The sequence below is a fragment of the Grammomys surdaster genome, unplaced genomic scaffold (genome assembly GCF_004785775.1).
Source record: "Grammomys surdaster isolate TR1022 unplaced genomic scaffold, NIH_TR_1.0 100, whole genome shotgun sequence".
Classification (NCBI taxonomy): domain Eukaryota; kingdom Metazoa; phylum Chordata; class Mammalia; order Rodentia; family Muridae; genus Grammomys; species Grammomys surdaster.
Window position 1 is genome coordinate 9,151,536 of NW_021604579.1, and position 25,308 is coordinate 9,176,843.

Consider the following 25,308-nt stretch of genomic DNA (forward strand, 5'->3'; position numbering starts at 1 on the left):
TTGTTTTTTGAGACAGGGTTTCTCTGTGTAGCCCTGGCTGTCCTCCCTCCCTCCCTCCCTCCCTCCCTCCCTCCCTCCCTCCCGTCCGGGCCCCTCCCTCCCCTTCTCTAGTTCATGAACTCTTTCTCTCTCTCTCTCTCTCTTTCTTTCTTTCTTTCTTTCTTTCTTTCTTTTTTTTTTTTGTTTTTTGAGACAGGGTTTCTCTGTGTAGCCCTGGCTGTCCTGGAACTCACTCTGTAGACCAGGCTGGCCTCGAACTCAGAGATCTGCCTGCCTCTGCCTCCCAAGTGCTGGGATTAAAGACGTGCGCCACCATCGCCCGGATAATTCATGAACTCTTATTGCTACATATATAAATATATATTCTTAAATACATTAACAAAACCTGATGACTCCATGTAATGTTACTTATATGAATATGATTTCAGGGTTGATCACTTGGTATTAGATAAACAATTTGGGAGCTCTTTCCTGGGAAGACTATTTTCTCCAACTTTCAGAATTCCTTAGCTGTTTATTGTTCTTTGTCTAGGGTTGAAGCTCCAAAAGATTTTCCCTTTTCTATGTTAGCATGTCAAACTGGTATCATTCTTGTTCAGGTCTCCTTTAGGCAGCCATGTTGATGAAACTTTGTTGCTGTTAATTCTCTGACATTTCAAAGAGACAAAAATCTCACAGAAAATTTCTTGTTCCTCCAACACTCATCTTTCTACTTGTCTTCCACTATGATCCCTGAGGTATAAGAGTCATTCTGGAGATGGATCAGTGGGGCTGGGCTCCATAAAGCCACTTGTTCTCTGTGATTCTTTTGATTTGTTGTGGTTTTCTATAAAGGTTTTCTCTCCATCTCTTGCAAGGAGAGACTTTGGTGGGGCTGCAAACAATACTTATCTGTGTATACTTATTTAAAGGTTAATTTTTAAAAGTTATTTACCTCAAAAATGTAACTATGAGTAAAAAACACAACCAACCAAAGAAACCTTAATTTATAATCAAAAGAATTAGAGCTATAACATATGACATTGTAGTTGAGTCTGTCTTTGCACTGCAATTTCAAAATGTGACTAATACAAACCACTAAAGTTCTGTTAAAATTCAAGGACATGACATAACATGCTATTTTGCAAAAATTATTAATACACCTAACTTTAATAGATGAATTCAATTTTAGTAACATGGTAAGAAGCAAATGGTGAATTAATTCAAACAGAAGATAAGGAAGTAGAGAGTAGTGTACTTACTGAAAAAGAAAAGATTTCATTTGAGGGGAGCTAGGTTTGTAGGATTTATTTAATTTGGTATGTGTCGTGTGTGGGGAAATGAGTGAGTGAGTGTGTGTATATATATGTACACATATGCATGCCAAGTCATGTGTGCCACAGTGCACATACCCAGGTGAGAAGACAACTTCTAGGAGTTGGTTCTCTACTTCCATTGTGTGGGTCTCAGGGATAAAACTCAAGTTGTCAGGCTTGGCAGCAAGCACTTTTACCTGGTGAGCTACCTGCGTGAGTTTTTTGTTGTCAGTTTTGTTTAGTTTTAAGATGAATTGAGAAAAGACTAATAGAGCCGGAAATGAGAAAATCTAAGAGAGAGTCATGCATGCTAGATCAGTATTACAGAAGTCAGAAGTAGTAGATCCAAAATAATGGATAGAATCCAAACTAGGATAGTGAATAAGCCTCTCAACTAACCAATGCAGATAGCAAGTGTAAAGCTGATATAAAAAACAATTTTTTTAAAAAAAAATGGCTAAAAGCAAGAGTTCATAAAAATCGTAATGTATGAAACAAATAAAAGTTGTTCAAATAGGAAAGAAATAAATGGTCTGAGTTTGCTAAACACATGAACCTTGAATTCATAAAAATCAAACCCTGTTTGAAAGTATCAACTGGGATACTTTCAAAGAAACATTTAACCAGTGCCCAGTGTAACAGGTGCTACATTAGCATTGGGCACTGATGGGAATTAATGTGTATAAGGAGATGGGTTGTTGGACAGAGTATGGCTAAATACAATTCTACATATAATAACTGAGATGAGCATTGAAAACAAGAAAATTAGGACACAACTGCCTCAATGACATGTTTACCTCTGGTCCAATGCCATAAACATCTACCTCATGACTCTTATGTTCTCCTTACCAAGTTTTAAAACTAGAAATACCCACTCTCAAGCTTTCCATAAACTCTTGAGTTCATTTCTAGGTGCTTGATAATGTCCTGGTAGTGCATGTCTGCTGTAATGTCAGGAAGAGGCTATTTGTGTGTGTGTGTGCATGCATGCGCGCACACGCACATGTGCACATGTACGCATATGTGTGAAGGGTGTTGAAAACGGGTATCATGCAACCTAAGCTGACTATAAACTCACTATGTAGTGGAATAGCTGGGTCTCCAGGTAGAACTACTTCCAATTTTCTGAGGAACAGCCAGACTGATTTCCAGAGTGGTTGTACCAGCTTGCAATCCCACCAATAATGGAGGAGTGTTCCTCTTTCTCCACATCCCCACCAGCATCTACTGTCACCTGAGTTTTTGATCTTAGCCATTCTGACTAGTATGAGGTGGAATCTCAGGGTTGTTTTGATATGCATTTCCCTGATGACTAAGGATGTTGAAGTGATTCTTAGCCATTCCAGATTCCCCAGTTGAGAAGTCTTTGTTTAGCTCTATACCCCATTTTTTTAAAAATAGGATTATTTAGTTCTCTGTAGTCTAACTTCTTTAGTTCTTTGTAAAGACCTTTTCCCAGTCTGTGGACTGCCCTTTTGTCCTACTGACAGTGTCCTTTGCCTTTTAGAAGCTTTTCAATTTTATAGGGTCCCATTTGTCAATTGTTGATCTTAGAGCATGACCCATTGGTGTTCTGTTCAAGAAAATTTCCCCTGTGCCAATGAGTTCAAGGTTCTTTCTTTCTTTCTTTTCTTTTTTTTTTTTTTTTTTTTTTTTTTTGGTTTTTCGATACAGGGTTTCTCTGTGTAGCCCTGGCTGTCCTGGAACTCACTCTGTAGACCAGGCTGGCCTCGAACTCAGAAATCCACCTGTCTCTGCCTCCCAAGTGCTGGGATTAAAGGAGTGCGCCACCACCGCCCAGCTCAAGGTTCTTTCCCACTCTCTCTTCTATTAGATTCAGCATATCTGGTTTTATGTGGAGGTTCCTGATCCACTTGGACTTGAGCTTTGTACAAGGAAACAAGAATGGATCAAAATATCTGTATGACAAGAACTTCAAGTCTCTGAAGAAAGGAATCGAAGAAAACTTCAGAAGATGGAAAGATCTCCCATGCTCGTGGGCTGGCAGGATTAACATAGGTAAAATGACCATCTTACCAAAAGTAACCTAAAGATTTAATGTAATCCCCATCAAAATTCCAACTCAATTCTTCACAGAGATAGAACAATTCTCAAATTCATCTGGAATAACAAAAAAAATCTAGGATAGAGAAAACCATTCTCGTGGAATCGCCATTCCTGACCTCAAGCTGGACTACAGACCAATAGTGATAAAAACTACATGGTATTGGTACAGAGACACGCAGGTATACCAGTGAAATAGAATTGAAGCCCCAGAAATAAACCCACACACCAATGGTCACTTAATCTTTGACAAAGAAGCCAAAACCATCCAGTGGAAAAAAGACAGCATTTTCAACAAATGGTGCTGGTTCAACTGGTGGTCGGCATGCAGAATTTTGTTTTATTATTCAGTCTTGAGAGAAACTGTATTTTTTGAAATTGACCTAATTTTTGTAGGCTAAATAATTTGTGTGTGTGTGTATGTGTTGTGTTTTCAAAGGAAAACAGGCCCACCCTGATCCATGAGGACATGTTCCAGGATCACTAATGGATGCTTAAAATCTCAAATGGTACCAAACATATATGTCTATGTTTTTCCCCTAAATAGCGATACACAAACTTATGCTATTTCCAACTTAACTAAAAATTTTATCATGTGTTATTTTTGCATCCATATCTTTAATGCCTAAAGCACAGTAGCCAAACTGAATGAAATTCGATTATCCTTTTCATAATTTTATGAAAAGAAGATTCATTCCCATTGTAAATTTTAGTAACCAGAATGCAGTCTATATAGTTGTTTTTTTTTTTCATCTTTCTTTCCTTACACATAAAATCTTTTACTTTTTCTCCTAAAGCAGTGGTTCCCAACATTCCTAATGCTGAGACCCTTTGATGCAGTTCTTCATATTGTGGTGACCTCCAACCATAAAATTATTTCGTTGTTGCTTTATAACTTTAATTTTACTACTGTTATGAATCGTAATATAAAGAAATGACAGGCATGATATCTGATATGCAACCCCTGTAAAAGGATCATTCATCAACTCCCCCCCCCAAGTCATGACCCACAGGTTGAGAACCTAACTGCCCTAAAAGACTCACTGCAGATAGTCTTTTGTTTTGATATTTCAATTTGATTTAAAATTTAGTTGAAACTCAATGCCTCCCAGAAGCTGGGGAAATGGCTCACATTCTAGCTGTTCTTGCAGAAGAACTTGGTTTGATTCTCAGCACTCACACAGCACCTCACAACCTCCTGTAATTCCTATCCCAGTGGATCAGACACCTTCTTCCGGCATCCACAGGCACTGCATGCACATGGTACATACACATGCAGACAAAACACCCATGCACTTAAAATAAAAATATAGGAAAAAAATTTAAAGCTTTCTAATTTGGTACTTCCTCAAGGATTTTATGTCTGAATAATCTATTAAGGCGTTCCCTAATACTCCTGTGCTGCATTTTTTCTCTTTGATTTTATTAAATAGTTTGCCGTATACATTTAGGTATTCCAATAAGAGTGTGCGTGTGTGTGTATAATATATATAATGTAAAAATGTTGTATCAGAAACCATCTAGGAAAGGCTATGGCAGGCAAGTTAGTTTCCTGGAGATGGCCTACTATTTTGCATGACTACGATGGATGAGCTCTGGAGAGGCATGGCCCTACAGACTTCGCCCAGGAATGATTCTCATGGCTGACATGCTTTTCCTGCCATTATTATACAGCATAAGAATTCCTGGGCATCAGCCCACCCTACTGGGCAAATTTTCTGCAGATCAATATGAAGATGAACTTGTATAAATTAATGTTGTTTAGATGAATTAATGACCTTATAGAGTTCCTAATGTGATTCAAATAATTTTAGGAAGAAAGTTTAAGGAAATGGTTTTAGTTGTTTTGCCAGAAAGATGAAGTAGTTAGACTCAAAAATAAGATGTGCCTCTTCCACACAGAATAGTAAGTAAAGGCTGCATTATAAGAAAAAAAATGAGCTTTCATAAATTATACTAAAAAGAGACATAGTCTTGGGAAAATTTATGATCAAGGAGAAACATTTATTCTAGGTCAGGTCCAAGGATAAAACCACAGGTGTGTACTATGATAAAACAAAGCCATGTTAAACTGTTGCTCTGAACTTATAATGAACTTATAGAATGAAACAATGCTTTCAACTTACTATTGACATCCTTCTGTAATTTCCCTTTTGTGTAAGATTTTACCTACGAGGTACTTTTATAAAGAAATTTTGTCTGAGTAGGTATAAGAGAAATTTTGTCTAAGAAGGTATAAGAGGCCATAGAGAAGAAATAAAGTGTGGCATTTTGGGCTCAGCCCTATCCAACAAATATGTGTTTGTGTGTATGTGTGTGTGTGTGTGTGTGTGTGTGTATCTGACTGAATGTACATATGTATGTGTGTAGGTATATGTGTATGTATATAAGTACGCATATGGACATGTGAAAATGATGGAACAGGTGGTTGGGTCCAGCCAAAGTGTGTGTAAGTGTGTGTGTGTGTATGTGTGTGTGTGTGTGCGCGCATGCATGCACTTTTTTCTTTCTCTGTGAAATTGCCAAAAGTCATCAGCCAGTAGCCAACAGCTTCTGACCCCCAGAACAGTAATAAAGAGTTATAAGGCCGGAGGTCATCCGCCTTTGGCCTATGTCAGACACTATGTCTCTCCTTAGTACCTAACCCTGACAGATATGGCCCCTGGAAGCGTTGTATGCTTTTATTATATGCTTCACAGTATATAAAAGGAGGTTACTAACACAATAAATCTTAATACTCATGCTTTCTTTCCCAGCCTCTTAAGACTAACATCAAAGTTAAGCAAGGAAATATCTATAACTATGGAACAGAATTAAGACAATGCCTTTTAATATCTTATGGCCCATATACACAGACAGCTTCAAAGTAAAACAAACAAAAAACATACCCCATCTTTTCTGCTTCTTGGTATTATTCTTTAGAGTCTGTGTGTACTGCTCTCAATGAATAAGTGATCTGTCAGCTTTGATTTTGAGTACATTGCTACAAGTATAAAATTGTCTACTTATAAGTTATAGAACCTTGAGGCTCAATTCCAATAAAGGCACTCAATGATGTAGGTTAAAAAAATCCCTTTGTTAAACTGACAATTCTATGTAAAAATCATCTAAAAAACAACCTGTCTGAAATCTGTACGATGAAATGCAAAACTAACATAACAAGAAACATACTAGTAATAATCTTGCATGGAAAGTTTCTGCCTTCAAAATTTGAATGTGACATTATTCACGCTACATTAACGTTACCAATTCATTGCTGTGAAAACAGGAAGTGGGCAGATGAGTGGAGGATATGTGCTTTCAGTTCAATGAAAAGGTGGAAAATAGGCTTACCTCTTCTGATTGCTCACGAGTCTGTACGGGTGAAGTTCTTCTTCCCACAGTTAGTCGATGACAGGGATAAGAGAGTCCTGATTCAGCAAGACACATCTGCAAAAAGTAAAGTGCATCATTTTAAACAAAATATAGTTTCCATCAAAAAAGGATTTTGGATTTCTATTTTTTTCTATAATTTTAAGCTATGTTAGAAAGCTATTAGCCTGGGTATAACATTACAAAGAAGGCTTTGACATTCTCAAACTTTTCACCAAGTAAAATATTCTGGTAAACCAGGATGATGGCACATGCCTTTAATCTCAGCACTTGAGAGGCAGAGGCAGGTGGATCTCAGCCTGGACTACATACTGAGTTCCAAGTCGGCTGGGACTGCACAGATAATGAGACACTGCCCCTCCCCCCAAAAGAACATTGTAATCAAGACTAATTTTCAGTAGAAAACAGATGAGAGGAAACAGAAATCATATACTAGGCCAAATTATACATACTTGCCCTCAGTGCAGGTCTGTTAATGGGCTCATTCATAGAATAGAATCCCCGTTTCCTAGCAGGAACATATGGAAGCGTATGTGCCAAAGCCCCTGGTGTTTTTATTTTACCACACAGTTACAATGTTATTTATACATTAGTACTAGCACACAACGTTAAGGATTATAAAGGCTTACAAACCTAAAGTGCATGTAAAGAACTTACTTGGTTTACATTCTAAACACTATCCAAAGAATCTGTACTGCTCCATAATAACAACTAAGTAACATATATTTATGTCTATTAAAATTTATAGTATATCTGATAGCAACTAAAATTAACTTTGAGGTTTAAATTTAAATCGGGCAAATGTAAAAAAATCTGACTGGACTTTAGGTTTCGTAAGTATCAATTACCTTAAAGAAATAGTCAGATTCTAAGAAAATGAACCTAAAATTTTATCTATTTCAGAATTAGTGAATCCGCTCAAGAAAACACAAAGTAAAAAAGCAATGTGAAAGAATTATCATTAACAAAACAATTTTATATGCCAACAGTTCATGATGATTGTCAGTTACATATTTTAGTATTGTAGTGCATGCTACATATCATTTATTCTGTAATGACATTTTATTTTCATGCTATTTTGGTTAACTTCTGTCTACAGTTTATTTGTATTTCATATCATGTAACTATGTAGGAGAATTAAAACAGTATTAAGGCGAGCTGCAGAGATGCCTCAGTGGATAAGAACATTGTTCTTCCGAGGACCTGGGTTTGGTTCTCAACACCCAGCACATTCTGACATTCATTGTAACTCTGTAACTCTACTCCTGATGGAGCCATTGCCCTTCTCAGGGTTCTGTGTGTTATATATACACATGATACACTTACTTGCAGGAAAAACACTCATACTGTGAGTGTTTTCATTTTATGTAAAATGAAAATATATAATTCTTAAAAACCAAACAAAACAATGTTAAAGACTGGAGGTGGAGCTTAGTGGAGGAGCACACACTCTGCATGCTCAATTGATTTCTAGCACTCAAGACAACAACACAGTTAAACAGCCTTAAGAAGGTATATGTGCCTATGGCAAATTGGAATGTATACATGTACTTAATATAATGATGATATAAATCAATGTTACTTTTATTAGAAATAAAATATGGCAGTGTTGACATAGAAAAATTATTCTTTGGTAACTTTGCAAAGATGTAAATTAGTGTGACTTAAAGTGAAGAAATCCAAATATCTACAAATCAATATATTCATAGGCAGCAGACAATAGTGGATGAGGCAAACTAGAATTCAAACATGCTTACTTAGATTAATTATTTCAATACAAATATTGCTGTGGAAAATAGAGACTTCACATAAATACCCAAGTATGCTGACATACACAGACCATACTGATAAAAGTCATGTGTTTAGACAGGTGTGGTGATACATGCCTTTAGTCCCAGTATTTGGGAGGCAGAGGCAGGTATACCTCTGAGTTTGAGGACAGTTTGGATTTTCCACTATCACAAAGAGAAGGCTTAAATAGGTTCCCAAAAAAAGGACCAACTTAAAGGGCTTAGAGATCCAGCTTAGTTAGTTGGTAGAGTATTTACCTAATATGAATGAGGCCTGGGGTGGCATCCCCACCACCACATAGACATAAGGTGTACCTATAATGCCAGACCTGGAAGGTGGAGGTAGGAGGACCATTAGTGTGAGGTTGCCCTTGTCTAAACATTTAATTTATGTAATGATAATGTGAGTCAAAGTTTCTTTTATTATTAGAAATAAAATATGGTATCCTTGGTACTTTAAAAAAATCTTTGTTAACTTTGGGGATGAATTCGTCTGACTTAAAGTGAAGAAATTCAAATCTACAAATTAATAATTCATAGGCAGCAGGTCATAAAACTCAAAAAACAAAAACCAAAATCAACTTAACTCAAAGATTCTATTATTTCATAATTCAATTCTATACTGCTTAATAAATGCTGCATAAACAAATGATGGAGTAATTTTCTGATTAGATATAAGATATAGTGCCTGTCTTAAGGGTACATATATCCCAACTGAGAAGACAGATACACAAAGGAACATGCACAGACTCTTCTAGAGGTGAGAAAGTTAGAAGGAGTATAATTTCATGCCTATATCACACTGTCTAATCAAGCTTTTAAAAATATAAATAAATAAAAAAATAAATAAAATAAATAAATAAATAAAAAGAAGGAATGCTCATTCCACAGTATAATCCCCAACATTAAATCCTAGAGTCATGACTCTATACACCAGTGTTTAAGTTGGGGTAACACACTTAGATAAATAACGGGAAAACAGCTTCTTCTCTGTGCTTTCATAGTTCTGAATTTTGTACTTGTCTTTTAGTACTTCTAAGATACAAAATAAATACATCTGTTTTTGTGTGTATCTAATTTCCTTTGGGCTGATCTGAAAGTGGAAATTTAAGGGTTCTTTGGAAAGTCAGTTGTGTTGGATGTGTTTGGATGCTGGGGCAGACACGTGAAGGAGTGTTTCCTGAAGTAGGCACAGGTGAATGGCTAAGCCAGATTCAAGAAGGAATGTTTTGCTGAAGCAGACACAGGAGAAAGGATGTTCTGCTAAAGCAAGCCCATGGAAGGACATGTGATGAAGAATTATTTGCTAAGAACACACATTACATTGTGTCGTTGACCTGCATTTTGTTCAAACTCCATAGAGTGAAACACACCAAAAAATGTCTGGTGGTGTGCTGCAGTTTCTTGCTACTTCCTCAGACTTAGGCTGATTGGCAGAATAATGTCAGCTGAGATAGACTGACATGCTGAGGCAAGATGTGTTCTGAGGCAAGACCCATGGAGGACATGTGATATTTGGAGGGATATAAATAGGACTCGTTGGACAGTGACAGCGATGGAGGCTAAGGTAGGCTTGCTTACAGAGCTAGCTGTACAACTCTTGTTGGTCTCATATCTTCACTGATCTTCAATTCGCTGAGAGAGGCATAACCAAGAACTTTTTCTGGTGTCCCTCCCTGGTCCCTCCTGCTGACCTGTGCCAAGCCTGAGGTCTGGTGCTTCTGCTAGGTTGTGACACCCTGCTGATGTGTGTTTGCTATCCTGACTCTACCAAACAGGATTGTTGATGTATCTATGAAGTGTTTGCAAGTGGATCGAGCTGCTTATGCTAACTTGTAAACTGAACTGCTAATATCCAGACAGGAGTTGCTCCAAAGAACCTTTCTAAACAGGTGCACTTCCCCTGTATCCTTTCTTTTCCACTATCTCTGGTAGGTGGTGAGCAACAAGGGAGGTTAAGCATTTAAGAACCATCATTAAAAGTAGGCTGTCTTAGTTAGGGTTTTACTGCTGTGAACAGCCACCATGACTAATGCGAGTCTTATAAAGGACGACATTTAACTGAGGCTGGCTTACAGGTTCAGAGGTTCCTTCTACTATCATCAAGACAGGTCATGGCAGTGTCCAGGCAGCATGGTGCAGGCAGAGCTAAGAGTTCCATATCTTCATCTTTTGGCTGCTAGCAGAATACTGGCTTCCAGGGAGCTAGGATGAGGATCTTAAAGCCCACACACAGAGTGATAAACCTACTCCAACAAAGTCATACCTACTCCAAAAGAGCCACACCTTCTAATAGTGTTACTCCCTGGGCAATGCATAGACAAACTATCACATAGATATTTGAAAAGAATTGTTACATGGATCTTTTGCTCCTAAAGTGTCTTCTGATCCATTTTTGCTAAACAGACAAAACAACTGGTATTTAGAATCTAGTAATTCAGAGACTGTGATATATATTTATCCTATGTTCTAAGTTTTCCTGGACAAAGATATTACACATAGAACTGTTAAGACTGCCAGGCGGTGGTGACGCATGCCTTTAATCCCAGCACTTGGGAGGCAGAGGCAGGCGGATTTCTGAGTTCGAGGCCAGCCTGGTCTACAGAGTGAGTTCCAGGACAGCCAGGACTATACAGAGAAACCTTGTCTCGAAAAAACAAAACAAAACAACAACAACAAAAAAAGGACTGTTAAGATTATCCCTTAGTTTTATGAGAGGTTAGTCATAAGTAGGAATTATTTATTTCTACTTTCTCATTAATTTGCATGCATCAATTTATCACAGGGAAAAAAAGTACCTAAGTAAAACTGAGAACACAGCTCTAAAACCCAGGAGATACTAAAATGCTTCAAAAACAAAACTTTTACAGTAAGTACTATAATGCTGTCTTTTAAAGGGTATTTTATATACAGTTTCACATACAAAAAAATGCTGTAATTTATATTCTTTAGCCCAGTTGAACTTTCATACTTAAATACATTATTGGGGTTAATAATTTGTAAGATGATAATCCCTGGGAAGAAAAAATATTGGATAGAGCCTTTATTTGATGACTCCTCAGTGGATACCATCAAATTGAATCTGAAATTATACTAAAAATGGACATAGCTATATAACAAATGAGAAAAAGATTATATTGGCAACTCAAATGACAAAGTCCACGTAAGCTTTGTATTTTAAGAACTGCACAAGCAAAGTCAGTCTGCTTAGCACTTCTCCTAATTTTATCACTAAGAAAATTGTTAGAGAATGCTTACAGTGAATAAAATATATCTAATGCTAAAATAAATAATTTCATAATATATACATATATATATCTCACTTATTAATAGTAATACTTTTTTTACAATTTTTTTTACAAATTGTACAAATATCTTTGTACAATTACAAGATAGCATCAAAACTAACTAAACATAAATACAGCTTTCCCCTGACATATCTATCAGAAGATAAGAAGCTGCTTTGTCCTATGTATCCACAAAGATTGTCCTATTATAGGCTGTTTGTTCAAATATTTTACTTTGCACTATAAAACACTGTGAGGGCCAAATTATCTTGCAGGAAGCCCAGTCAATGATGTTTCAAGTGCTTGAAGAGCACAAATGAATACTGGTTAAGAAAGAAGAAAAAAATGTTACTGACAATTATATGCTTGCTCATAGATACCTAGCCTCACAATCTCTAGAGTTGAAAAAATTTTGTAAATAAGCTTTGAAAGATAACTTTAAAATGTCTGAAATTACATTTAATATACATTATTAATATACATTATAGGACAAATGAAAATAATAAATGAAGGAATCACAGTTGTCCTAATAATATATGGGCATAGTATTAGATAAGATTATCTCCCTAAGAGAGAAGGTTGAGCTAACATGCCTAATAAAAATTTCTACTACAGAGTAGATATTCAACAAGTAGGATATTATTTTGAAAATTAGTACTTGTGGCTTGAGATAAGATATATAATTATATAATTATGATATATTGACTCAAAGTATGCTGAGTCTCAACCTACTGTACAAATAGGACTAGTAATAACAGTGCTTACATATAGAAATATATACAATGAGTAAAATCATTTCATGAACTATACTAGTGGAGCATCTGTAAGCTGACATTACATATTATCATCATTTCTTCTATGGAGGGCTTTTTATTTAACAATAATTAGGCTCTGTCAACAAAATGTTTATGTATTTAAGTTGTTCGAAATACCTCTTAAAGAGAAACAAAAAGACTACCTTACACTCTTCCTAGTCTATATGATCACAATTAAGCACAAAGGTCTGTATTAGGAAAGCTTACACCTGATTGTTCCAGTACACCAACAATGACTAAAACATAAGGATGGCAGCATCATCTAAAGAGTTGAGACAGGAAAAGAAAATCACCAACTGAGTTTTCCCTATTTAGTAATTCAAGGAAAACATAAGGATTCAAACTTTTGGTTGATTCTCAAAAGAACAGAAGATGTCTAAGTACAGATTTTTTGGGTTTAACATCTATTAATTTGATATATAAAGTGGTGTGATAATTCTCACACAAATACATTGTAAACTGATCAAATCAGGAATAGACTTTTAAAGTCAGTATGTTTGAGTTCAAATTCATTTCTAGAGTTCACTACAGTTAATATTCTACCTCACAAATCCACGTTTTTACTTTCCTTCTGTAAAACCTGGCAGTCCCTTCCCTGTAGGTATTTGGTTAGAAAGGCTTAAATGAGAAGACATTTGCAAATACTCCATCAGTGAGTAAACACTCTAAAATCCATTTGAAGATTTCCTTTTCTCCTTACAGAAATTATTATTTGGAACATACTAACTACATCAGTTATTCTTAAAGTATGATCTACAGACACAAGGCTATTGCAATCATTAAAGGAGGTTCATAGGATCAAAATTATGCCCTAGAAACATAGGTGCCATATGAGCTTTGAACAGATTTTACACTGATATAACAAGTACAATCTGTGGCCAGGCCTTATGGAGGTTTATAACTTCAGCTACTTGAGAGAATGAAGCAAGTTTACAGTCTGCCTAGGCTAGAGACTGAGTTCAATGTTAGCCTGTAACCATAGAACTCTATCTCAAAATAAGGAAGGAAAAAGAGGTTGAGAATATAGCTCACACAGAACACTTGGCTAGCATGTGTGAGATGGTTCAATTGTCAGGACAAAAAAGAAAAGAAAAAAGGATAATGCTACCTAAAGCTGCTAATACCATAGCACAAACCTTGGTGGTTCCATGAAGCTGAGTGCTTGGTAGATCTTTTTTTTCCTTCAGTTCTCCTCAATACCATCTTGTGACTTTTGAAGCATTCTCTCACTGTCCTGTAGGTTAGGATTGGTTACCAGAGAAACCTGAGATCTCCTATCTGTCTCTAAAACTCTGCATAGTCTTAACAGTCCCAACACTACTCAAAAATCCAATGGAAAGTCTCTTCTGAGACTAAAGATAAAAAATTTCAGTTGTGAACTAATGTAAGTTCAAAACCAAGTTACATAGTTCTAATATACAATGCTACAAGTAATAATTCTCATTCCCGGAGAAAAAAAATGCAAATACAGAAATAAATGGTCAGACCAAAGCAACACTGAAACCTAGAAGGGGAAACACAAAATCCTACAGCTCCATGTCTAGTATCTGGTGCTGATGATGGAATCATTCACACTCCTACTCTGTGGCTACAGCTTCTCCTCAGAAAACAACACCTAGTCCCAGCATTTCCTACATTCTGGGCTCTCCAAAGTAATCTAGGTTTTACTATCACAGCTCACAGAGTGGACTCACCCAGAGTCTCCTTTCAGGGACTCTGGTCTTGCCCCCAAATTATCAGGCCTCAACATTCTGTTGTAAGCTTGCTAGGTCTGGGGACCCTAGGCAACAGTTCTATCAACCTCTGTGTGCAGATGACATGGGGAGACCAATCTCCTAGGCAGTTGTTTTGACATAAAGATCCCCTCCGAGTGGTATTCTAAGATTAGGTTTTCACCTTTCAAAGGAATTTATCATTTCCTACTATGAATTTGCACTCATAGCACCCTTCCTATGGTTCCAGGGAGGAACACACAGTTCCTCTTTTAATATGGTAATCTCTTTAATAGTCACAGCTACTTACTCAGCACTTACTTAGTCAGCAACTTTAAACTCCCTTCTTCCCTTGCTAAGTGACAGTTTCCCTACGTTTCTGCTCAACTTTTTGCTTTGTCTTATTGTAGAGCTGGATAAGGACACTAAGCAGTAAGCAACCACAGCACAGACTAAATCCTACCATGTCTGAAAAGCCCTCTGCAAACAAATTGTTTGTCATCATCCTCATCATTGTAATCTCTCAAACCATCCCTATTACTTTCCCATTCCCTGCCCCCTCCTTTTTTTTAAATTCAGTCTGATTCCAAGGTTGTTTGGTTTCTGGCCTGGGACAAGTGGCTGAGATGCATATTTTACATATCAAAACAGAACTGGCCTACAGGTTCTCCCAGTATCTTTCAAGTCACTATCTGGCACACCTTGCCTAGGGGCTGGGCTGCCCTTCCCACAGAAGCTCCTCCTTATATAATCCAGACACTTTGGAGTCTGTCTCTGTCTCTCTGCACTCATGCTCTTTCTCTATTTTACTTTCCCCTTTCTCCTGGTCTCAATCAATCCTCAGGACCAGTGAACTTGCTTGTCTGAGAGCAGTTTCCCGATAAACATGCCTTTAACATAATCTAATGTGCCTTGAATTGGTTCATTTCACCAGTGGAGAAATAACCTATCAATGGTAGTGTCCTTTCTAGTACCTGAATATATGCTATCAGTATGTTTAAGAAGGAAACACAGTATATGCCTTTGTAATTAGGTAAGAAAAATATCAAGATTACAAAATTTGACCCCAAAAAGTGATTTTGTGACTTTTCTATACTTTCAAATAACTGATTTTATTTTTAAAATGACATTTTTACGTATTGTTTAGTTCAACAACTAACAATTTTTGTTCTTTTTTAAAGATAATGATTAAAGGCTCTCAAGACCTTTGTCTCAAGTTGTATTGATGGGCATTTAGCATTAAGGTTAATTTTTGGAAGCTTACTACTTAATTAAGATAATATAATTTGAATTTTATAAATAATAAATATATTTTCAAAAATGTATGATGTTCAACTTATACTGATTGTCAACCTGACAGCACCTGGAATCATGTAAGAGACAAACTTTTAGGCAAACATATGAAGCTGTTTCTAAATTAGTAGCTACAGTGGGAGAGGACCCAAGGTAAATGTGGGTGGTGCACCTCTGTGAGCTGGAGTTCCAGGCTAAATTAATAGAGAAAGCACTCAGATATTCAACGTTCACCTCTTACTTCCAGAATGTGCAGTCAGCCTTCTTGATTTTGTTGTCCTAACTGAATCAGAATAAATCTTTCCGTAAGTTGCATTTATCAAGTATTTGATCATGGCAACAAGAAAAAACTATTATAATTATTGCTATTATAAACCTGTCTACTTGGTTCTTAGCAAATATTTAGAACTTCAAGCTAGAAAAGTCCTAAAGTGCAGTAAAGCAGACCTTAATATCCCATTTTGTTAAGAATTTAGAAGACCAAAATACCAAGAGAAATTCACAGTGAAGCTTCACTCTTAGGAGCTCCTAAGAACTAACAGAGGAACTGGAACTGGCCCAGAGGCCATTTTTCTTACATTTTGGCAAAGAATCTGGCTAAGTGGATATTTAAAGAATTAAAATAAGCCCTTGTTCCTTTATTAAAAAGAAATTTGTTTTTGTTTGTTTGTTTATTATTTCTAAGACTCAATTTCCCTACGTGGTCCAGGCTGGTTCCAAAATTGAGTTTCTCCTAACTCAGCCTCTCAGTTGCTGGGATTACAGGTGGTGTGTGTTACTATATCCAGTTTAATCCTAATTCTAAAGATGTGACAACTAAGCCTTACATAGATGAAGAAACTGGCTCAGGAACAAAAAGGAAACTGAATGGGGAGGATAAAATTAGTATTGGACAGTTTTACGCCATCATCACTTAATAAGCATAAATTCAGCATAGTGCTTTACTATCACTTGTCTTGTGATCTAAGACAATAACAATTTTCTTTGACTTAATTAAAAGAACCACACCTAAACCTTCATATATCAGGGACTTTATAACAAGTGCTTTTTCATTTAACATACACAACTGTGCAAATTTAGGATCATTGTTGCATAGTAAGTAAGTTTCAAGAGGCAGAGCAATTTATTCAAGTGAAATTGGACTGACCTCGAAAGGCTATAAAACTTTCTACTATATCCCTGCTTGAAAACAAGCCATTTAAATACAAGAAGCACTGAAGATGACTGACTTGTCACTATTAAACATTTCAAATGCATTGTTCAGCCAGATAAATCATGAAGCAGTTTAAAGGCAAACTTAGTCTTGAGGCTGAAATTTCATTTACTGCCCACCAGAGTGTAAATCAAAAAGCTTATTTATTTTTATTCACAAATCAAGGCTTTTTTTTAAAAAAGTCACTTATGTGCTAGAAAAAGAGAGCTTTAATTTGCAGCAGGTTGAAGCAAGCGTATTAAGAATGCTAGTTACCAAGTACACATCCACTTGTCTGGGCTAGCCCATCGCCACATTCTTGTAGCAGGGTTAAATAGCAGTTTAGTCACCTCATAAGAAAGCACACTGTTAAAAAGGAAATCACTAATAATATTCTGGAACCAGTGGAATATTAAAAGAGATGTGCATGTCAAGATCAATTATCTACAAAAATCCCTGTGAACAAGAGCTTTAAAAATTGTATTTGTCACCAGGCTTATAGTCCTCAACTGATCCAGCAAGGCAGTAAGGCTTAATGAAATAAACAGCAACTGTAACAGTAACAAGTCCTGAGATTTTTTTCTATAAACATAATCTCATATGCTGATACCAAATGAGCAATCAGAATTGGAACAAAAATGTCTGCTAGAAGGCCTCACTTTGGATCCATAAGGTATTAGCATTGAGAAATCCTTAGACTTCATCATGTGTTGATCAGACACACTGAAGCCCTAAGTAACTCAAGTGAAGCTGCCTTAGTTTTCCCGGCCCCATTACAACCCCCCAAATGGCACTTTACATAGACAAGTTATCAGTTACCAACTCCCAAATGTCTACTGGAGTTCTACAAGTCACAAAAGGTTCCAAAATGAGAGGAATCTCCTCCCGAGAAGGGCCAGTGAAGCCTCTCATTTACAAAGAAAAATCAGCTACAGATGGTAAGGCTCTCTGCATAACTCTTACCTTGGTATAAACATGCTATCTTGGAACCTAACCTAGACTTTTCTAGTAGTTAGTTAAAAATATAAATAGATATTTAAACTTTTTTTTTAAATGCCTTTTTTTTTTTTTTTAAATCGAGCCAACTCTCTTGGTGCTGCTTTTTTCACAATTGCCCACTTTTAGGATTCTCTATACTGGTCCAACGTAATTCATAGGTTTGGATTATCAAGACAGATTGGCCAACACAAAAGGACTTTAAAATTTTGCCATTTAAAATCTGTTTGACTTCAGTTCCCAAAAAGATTATACTATATAGACATGAAGAATAGAATTAGCAACATTTCCAAGTAGATGCACTCTTATTAGTAAATACAACATCATAATATTTTTGGACTTTTGCTATCTATTGATTCAGTTGAGTGCTCACTTGCTCTACACCATAAAAACTGCAAACTTATTAGTAGTTCAGTCTGACTCGCCCCAGGGGCAGTTTCTCCACATCTGCTTAGAGAGAACAGTCGATTTTACCTGTAGAAAAGAACTAGCTTCAGGAAATACGTTATTTACTGATCAGGAACTTTAAGTCACAGAAGCCACTTGAGCTAAAAGGAGGATTCTATTTTAACTCTATTCTTTTACAGAAAGGTCAATAATGCTGTTACAAATGAAAGTGTATGTTTCTAAATATCTCTATTGTTTTAGTTACTTCATTGCTTCTGAGCCCCCTCTGATGGAGGGCAGAAGAGAGAATTAACATAAATATATAATCTAAAGATCAGTAAGAAGAAAAAGAGATCTGGAATGTGCGCAGAGTTTTTCTTGACCCTCCCTCCATATAATTTAATCATTTAGAACTATCTGATGAACATGTATTAATCATATGGTTCTTACAGTCTATAATTTAGTTATTCAATCAACACTTACATTCTTATTACACATGAAGCGCTTAATAGGATACAGACAACCTGGCCTTGGAGACCGGCTTTGATATTTAATGCTATTTCCCAGGGAAACTGTTCGATCTCATGAGATCTCAGTTTGCTCATCTGAGAAATGAGAATAATCTCTGTTGACATCAATAAAAAGATAAGTGAAAAAGTGCCTAGTACAGTACAATTAATTTTGTAACACACACACATTTTGTCTTTGCATCTACTCCTTCAGACATAGCAGGGTTGACTTGAAACTTTTTATTTACAAGGTCCAACTGATTCTTTAAAAGTCTAACCCTAAGAGACAGTATTAGTATCATTTATGTGTTTTACAGAAGCTTATATAACTACACTTAACCTAATTAGTATGTGTTTTGAAACATACATAAAGCACCCTATATTATACTATTTAATTTTTTTTAAATCCAAGACATTCAAACTATGTTAATCAATGTTTATTAAATAGGTATTCCTAAATGAACAAAGTAACTTTAAATTATATAAGTTAATTTCTTTGGCTTAACACTATTGTGATACACAATGGAAAACGTGTTTGTTTTATTATATTGCAGTTCTGAATACTTCTAAGAGCCCATTTCTAATATCATTCACATCTGCTTATTACCAACATTCTAAAAGGTTAATGTTACAAAGCCTTATCAGAAGTTGAGCCTGGAGCTGGCAAAATAGCTCTGCATGTAAAGGCACTTCAATTTCTGGGAACTATTTGGTAAAAGGAGAGAAGAGGTGCTCATACAGTGGTTCTCTAGACTCCATGCATGTGGTGTGGTGGTGGGGGGGGGGAGAGGGGAGGGGACACAGACAAAGACAGAGAGAGAGACAGAGACAGAATGAGAATATGATTTTAATGACAAAAGTAGAGCCTGCTTGGGCTGTGAATATAGCTTAGTGGTAGAATCCTTGTCTAGCATATGTGAGGCCCCAGGTTCGATTCCAAGCACCACAGAGCAGAATCTGTTCTAAGTATTTCTTTTAGTTATTATGAGATGAGCAGCAGGAACTTCATCAGGTCAGGTAAGTCTACTTAGAAATCCAACTAAAATACATTTAACCCACCTGTAAGGCACACATACACACCCACACACCTTCCCTGTTCCCACAGTTAAAGCTACCTGTAATAGGATTCTACGTTTAAAACACTGGTAGATTACTACATGGAAAGAATAGTGGTAGATAATTTTACCAGAGTTACATTCCCAAATCTGGAAAAACTCTCTTCATGAGTTGTTCCTCCTTAAAAGGAAAGTGAATGGGGAGAAGAAGGAAAAAACAAGGTGGAGAGGAGAAGAAAGAGGATGAAGATAAGGAAGGAGGAGGAGGAGGAGGAGGAGGAAGAAGAAGAGGAGGAGGAGAGTAAGAAGACAACACAATGACTACTAAACTACACCCCATCACCTGTTTGGTGTTCAAGATAATAACTTGGATCATCTTCAGTCATTACTACCTACTTGTTTACACACTGGTCCAAAAGTATGCCTTCCACATACTTATCTCTAGGCTTTACCCACTCTGGTATTCTTGCCTGAGTGTCCCTTACTGTTCTCATCTATTATATAGTTTATTGAGATGTGAAGAGCATTTGAAAAGATGAAAGTGAATGTACTTCAAAACTCACACTAATACTCTACTAGTACTAGTACATGGTATCAGTTGATAGTTGATCACAGCTTGTGGCACTTGGATAGATCACTCCTAAGTAAGCACTGTTTATTAAAGTAGTTCCTAAGGAGAGGACTATAATCATAGATGGGTGCTGAGTCTATGGAGGCACAGGCAATGTCAGAGGTCAAGGTTTCATGTGGGTGGGCTAAGAAGCAGAACAGAGCAGGAAATCAAATCTCTAGATCTTCCAAGGCAACAGTCTTATATGACAATTCTGCCACTGAAGAGGTAGCCTTAGGAGAGAGAGCAGCAGTGCTTTGGTGAATGCAATGGATTACAGGAGTTGCTGTCTGAGAAGGAAAGAGAGTGTCAAACCAAATAAGGAGGAATTAAACCATAACTTCTCTATGTCTTCCAAATCATGTTTAACTGTGACAAAGAAGTCACAGGAAATATGTGCCAACATAAGGTGATTCCTTTGGTATGTAGATGTCATATCCTTCTTTGTATGGACATGGACTTCAAAGCCACACTGCCAGAATCTTGTACCTGCTAATAATTATGTGACAATTCTCCCAATTTAATCTGTAAGTCATAAAAATGCTCTTTAAAAATGGTTCAACCAATCTGTCAGCCAGCACACCTATGTGACTATCATCTACTAATCTACCTATAGTAGACATTACGCTTATTTTAAGTAGATGAAAAATATTATTATTTATCTGCTTAACTATGTTAAGTAAGTGACCATATTGTGCTAGCAACTCAGCTAAATGATGGGAAGATAGCCAAAGGTGAATAGTTTCTGCTTAATAGTATAGTAGGGTAGGAATTTTAACAAAGTGCTAGCTCTTTTTTATTTTACTACATATTACCATTCCACAGACAAGAAAATAAGACTCCTAGTCTCCTCAGATCTCAACACTGCTAAAAACAAGAGTAAATTCATAATATAAGATGATTCCTAGCTTTTCCTAAATGATGTCATTTTCACATGCAATGTGAACTATCCTAGCTACGTGTGGAACACTAAACTATGAAGAAAAAAAAAGTTCAATCTCAAGACTTTATTTGAATACTGGAAATACAGAATTGTATTTTAAGGCATTAAAAAAATGAAAGAAATAAAGAACATTTCTCTAGCTGAAAATCAAACTTGAATGTATGTTTCTGATTGTACAAGTATCCTCTCCCAGAGGAGTTTTCATACCATAATGAATAACCAAATAAAGGTACGGGGAAAAAAGTTCTGTCACCAAAATTTATTGCAAATAATAAAAATAAATCATGCATTCAAGTTTAAAATATATAAATCTCTAATAATTTATATTTCATAATAATATTATAATTCTTACTTAATTATGTTCTGTGGAAACATCTCTTGAAAGGTATTCACCCATTTATGTTAAATGGGTGAAAGAGCTCTATCTGGCGCACAGTGTGTTCAGGTTATATAAAAGCAGCAGTGCTTATTTTATCTCCCTACAAAGTGTTGCTGAGATAATTACTGCTGACAGCTTTATTCAAGGTTCATTTCACTTTTTCTGCTATTTTTCTCTGGCTAGAAGTTCAACAGAACCCATGGGAAGCCACACCCCTCACACCTGTTAGGTTTCTTCATGTTACTGAGGGCCAGCATGGACATGTCACTTCAAATTAGCATTGTACCAGGGCGCTAACTGTGACAATTACTTATCACAGGTTTAATGTAAAAAAAAAAAAAAGTTTCTAATTCACCACAAAAACAGTGTCACAAAATGTAATTTAAACCTACAAAAGCAGGTTTCATAAAAACATCCAGAAGAATCACAGCATAGGTTCCCAGGGTGAGCTTTATGTAGCATTTGAATTATGCAAGCATGCTATACAACTGAAAACATTTCCTTTTAAAGAAAAACCAAAGCAAAAAGGTAAACAAAAGGGGCTGGCTTGGTGGGTAAAAATGCCTGCTGTGTAATCACGAAAAGCCCAGATCCCATGCACCCACATAAACTACAGCCTCCTTGGCCCGCACATGTGAATCAAGTGCTGGGCGGGAAGACAAACAACCCAGGGGCCCACTGGCCAGCTAGCTAAAATAGAGACCTGGTATCAAAAGAAGCTGAGAAGAATTGAGGACAACATTCAGATGTCAACCTCTGGCTTCTACATGCACATGTGTGGGTGCATGTGTGCACTCACTCAAAGCAGAGTTGGCAATTACATTTTACTATGCAGCAATGGAAATAAACAGTTAACTTTTTATCATCTCCACTTGAATATATGATTAATTTTTGTTAATTCTTTTGTAGCAAATGACTTAAATTCAATAATGAAACTTCCAGCTAAAGCAAAATAGCTAAACATCAAAGATTTTCAAGGGAAAGCCACAGTTTTATACCACTAAAGAGGAAACAAACATTCTTCTGTCTTGAAACCACTTGCAAAATAGAAAATTATTATTGCAGAGTAGACATTAATGTAAAACAAAAACTCACATTCTTAAACATATTTCAGGCTAGTTATAATAAGCCTCTCTGTTTCAAACGCAAAATAATCTCAGAATTATCCAGCGTCTGAGAAGACCTGGGATGTTGGAGGTGGTTAATATGGACTGCTGTGAGGCTAATTGTGGATCTTCAGTTAATTACTTTCTGCTGATGGGGGATTTAAAAAATAAATAAAATAGTCTTTTATTCTATTTTTTCTTCAATTTGAACTCAAGAAAACACAGAACAATAAAGGCTATCTAAAGTTCGTTATTTGGTGCTATTTAAATGATAAACCAAAATCTGTGGCATTTGTCTAAATCATAACCAATGCTAACATCCACTAGCAAAATAATTGTGAACAGATTTGTATTTGCCATAATGTGTACAATTTTATTCCCAAATGCCCAGGGTCCATTGTCTATTACATGCTCAAAGGTAAAAGAAATTCAGTATTTATTACTCACCTCCCCACCCCACACAGAGGCTGGAGGATGCCAGCCAGAGTTAATGGAGTTTGGCATTGCAACAGACTCCAAAAGCACCAACTATGCATGCAAAGCCAAAGAGAAAATAACACTGAGCTGGAAATTCCATAAAGAAAATTGTTTGCAGAAAATTACTTCTACTGCAATGAATTACTTTATGGTAATCTTGATATCGCAAAAAAAAAAAAAAATTAGCATCCTAACAGTTTGACAATTTTCTAATACCATTATACATAAGAAAGGTACATCAGAAGTATAGGATATTTTACGAGAAAAATTTCATTTTCTAGTAGTAAGTCATTTATTAACAAAAGCTTATAAAATCAACATAGAAAATCAGAAAATGAGTCCAGGATCTTAGGAAAAATGAGCCCTTTACCTTATTCTTCAATCACCCTATCTTCACAGGGAATTGTGCCAAATCAACTATAGAGGTGCTTTTACTTCAAGTTGGTTCTTCACATTTTTTGACAAAAAGTTTGTATTAATGCAAAAGCCTCATTATGTTAGAGGGCTACTGTATTAATTTGTGATCACTTCAGCTCATCATAAGAAAAGAACCATTCAAATATGCAAAGATACAACTTAAGCCTGCTTTATATGCATGAAGAGTACCAGCCAGCTATCTGGCACATATCTAGTCAATAGTAGATGCCATTTACCCCTCAAACACTGTCAACGTCTTTGGATAGCAAATACAGGAGCTCTCGATATTTTTTCAGCAGTATCTAATTCCTTGGCAAAACCCAGGCAGTTATGCTAATAACTTTGGTCTCCCCATATGAACACAGTTCTGCTAGGTCTCTACTCCTGGCTTTTTCTCTTAAGAAGAACAGAATTTAAATTAACTACATCAAGTTAGAAACATCAACAAAAGCCAGCACTTTCTAGAAACGAGAAAACCTAATTTCACCGGGCTAATTAATCCCTCCTGCCCCACTGTAGCCAAAAATTTCCCCTTCTGCTTATCCCCAACCCTTACTTGTGAATCTCTAATATTTCTGTTATCCAAGACATGGAAGCTAGAATATAGCTTTTTAGTAAGAGGGCTTGCCTAGCATGTACAATGTTCCTGGTATTGTTGTTTAACTAATTCAAAGGTTCCTAGGTTTAAATCTGTGTGTGTGTGTGTGTGTGTGTGTGTGTGTGTGTGTTGTAGTCTAAAAGAGCCACAAAGTTGGTTGTATCTATTCTAAGATACAAAGGTCCTTAAAAAGTTAGATACCACAGGTTGAACAGGTTGCTTTGTACAGCCTAATATAGTGTCTAATTTCCTTGCCAAGGCAAGATAGAAAAGACTTCTAATTCTAAAAAGAAATACATGCTGTACCTAGTTTATTTAAATCCTAGAAAGCGGGGTTGGAGAGATGGCTCAACGGTTCAGAGCGATTCAAGAGGTCCTGAGTTCAATTCCCAGCAACCACATGGTGGCTCACAGTCATTTGTAATGGGATCTGATGGCCTCTTCTGGTGTGTCTGAAGAGAGAAATATAGTGAACTCACACATAAAATAAATAAATACATCTTTAAAAAAAAAAAAGAATAAAGCCTAGGAAGCATTCTAAGTGAGATAAATACTAAAAACTATTATCCAAGTTCAAATAACCAGCTAGTCTAAGTGAAAAGTGTTCTAACAAAACTAAAGAAAATGGCATGTCAAGTTTAATTCACTAGTCACTTATAAAGTGAAATCACCAATCAAAGTAAATCAGTATAAGCTACTCAAATCCAATATTAATGTAATTTAAGTATTTTTCCACTGATGATAATGATATACAAGTAGTTCTATATTTAATATTACTACCTATTATCTTTATATTCTAAAATAGTTTATCTTTGTAGACTTCATGGAAATTAGTATAGTTCAAAACTTATTTCATATGATTTTGGTGAGGATGACTCCAAGTTTATAAGGGTGAATAATACAGCTAATAAGAATAAATACAGTTTAAATGAAGCAATAATGCTATCTACTGAAAACGCAGATGTTAAACCTCCCTTTGAGTCATTGGTTAGGGGAATCCAAGAGACTCCC

At 36.2% G+C, this 25,308-nt stretch overlaps 1 protein-coding gene across 1 annotated transcript in view; it reads right to left on the reverse strand.

Annotated features, from left to right (window-relative positions):
• Positions 1-25,308, reverse strand: part of Faf1 (Fas associated factor 1) — a 300,812-nt gene that overhangs the window by 125,302 nt on the left and 150,202 nt on the right. Inside the window, exon 9 of the mRNA XM_028787832.1 lies at positions 6,693-6,788. Within this exon, the coding sequence (XP_028643665.1) occupies positions 6,693-6,788 (96 nt within the window). The remainder of the gene's footprint in view (positions 1-6,692; positions 6,789-25,308) is intronic.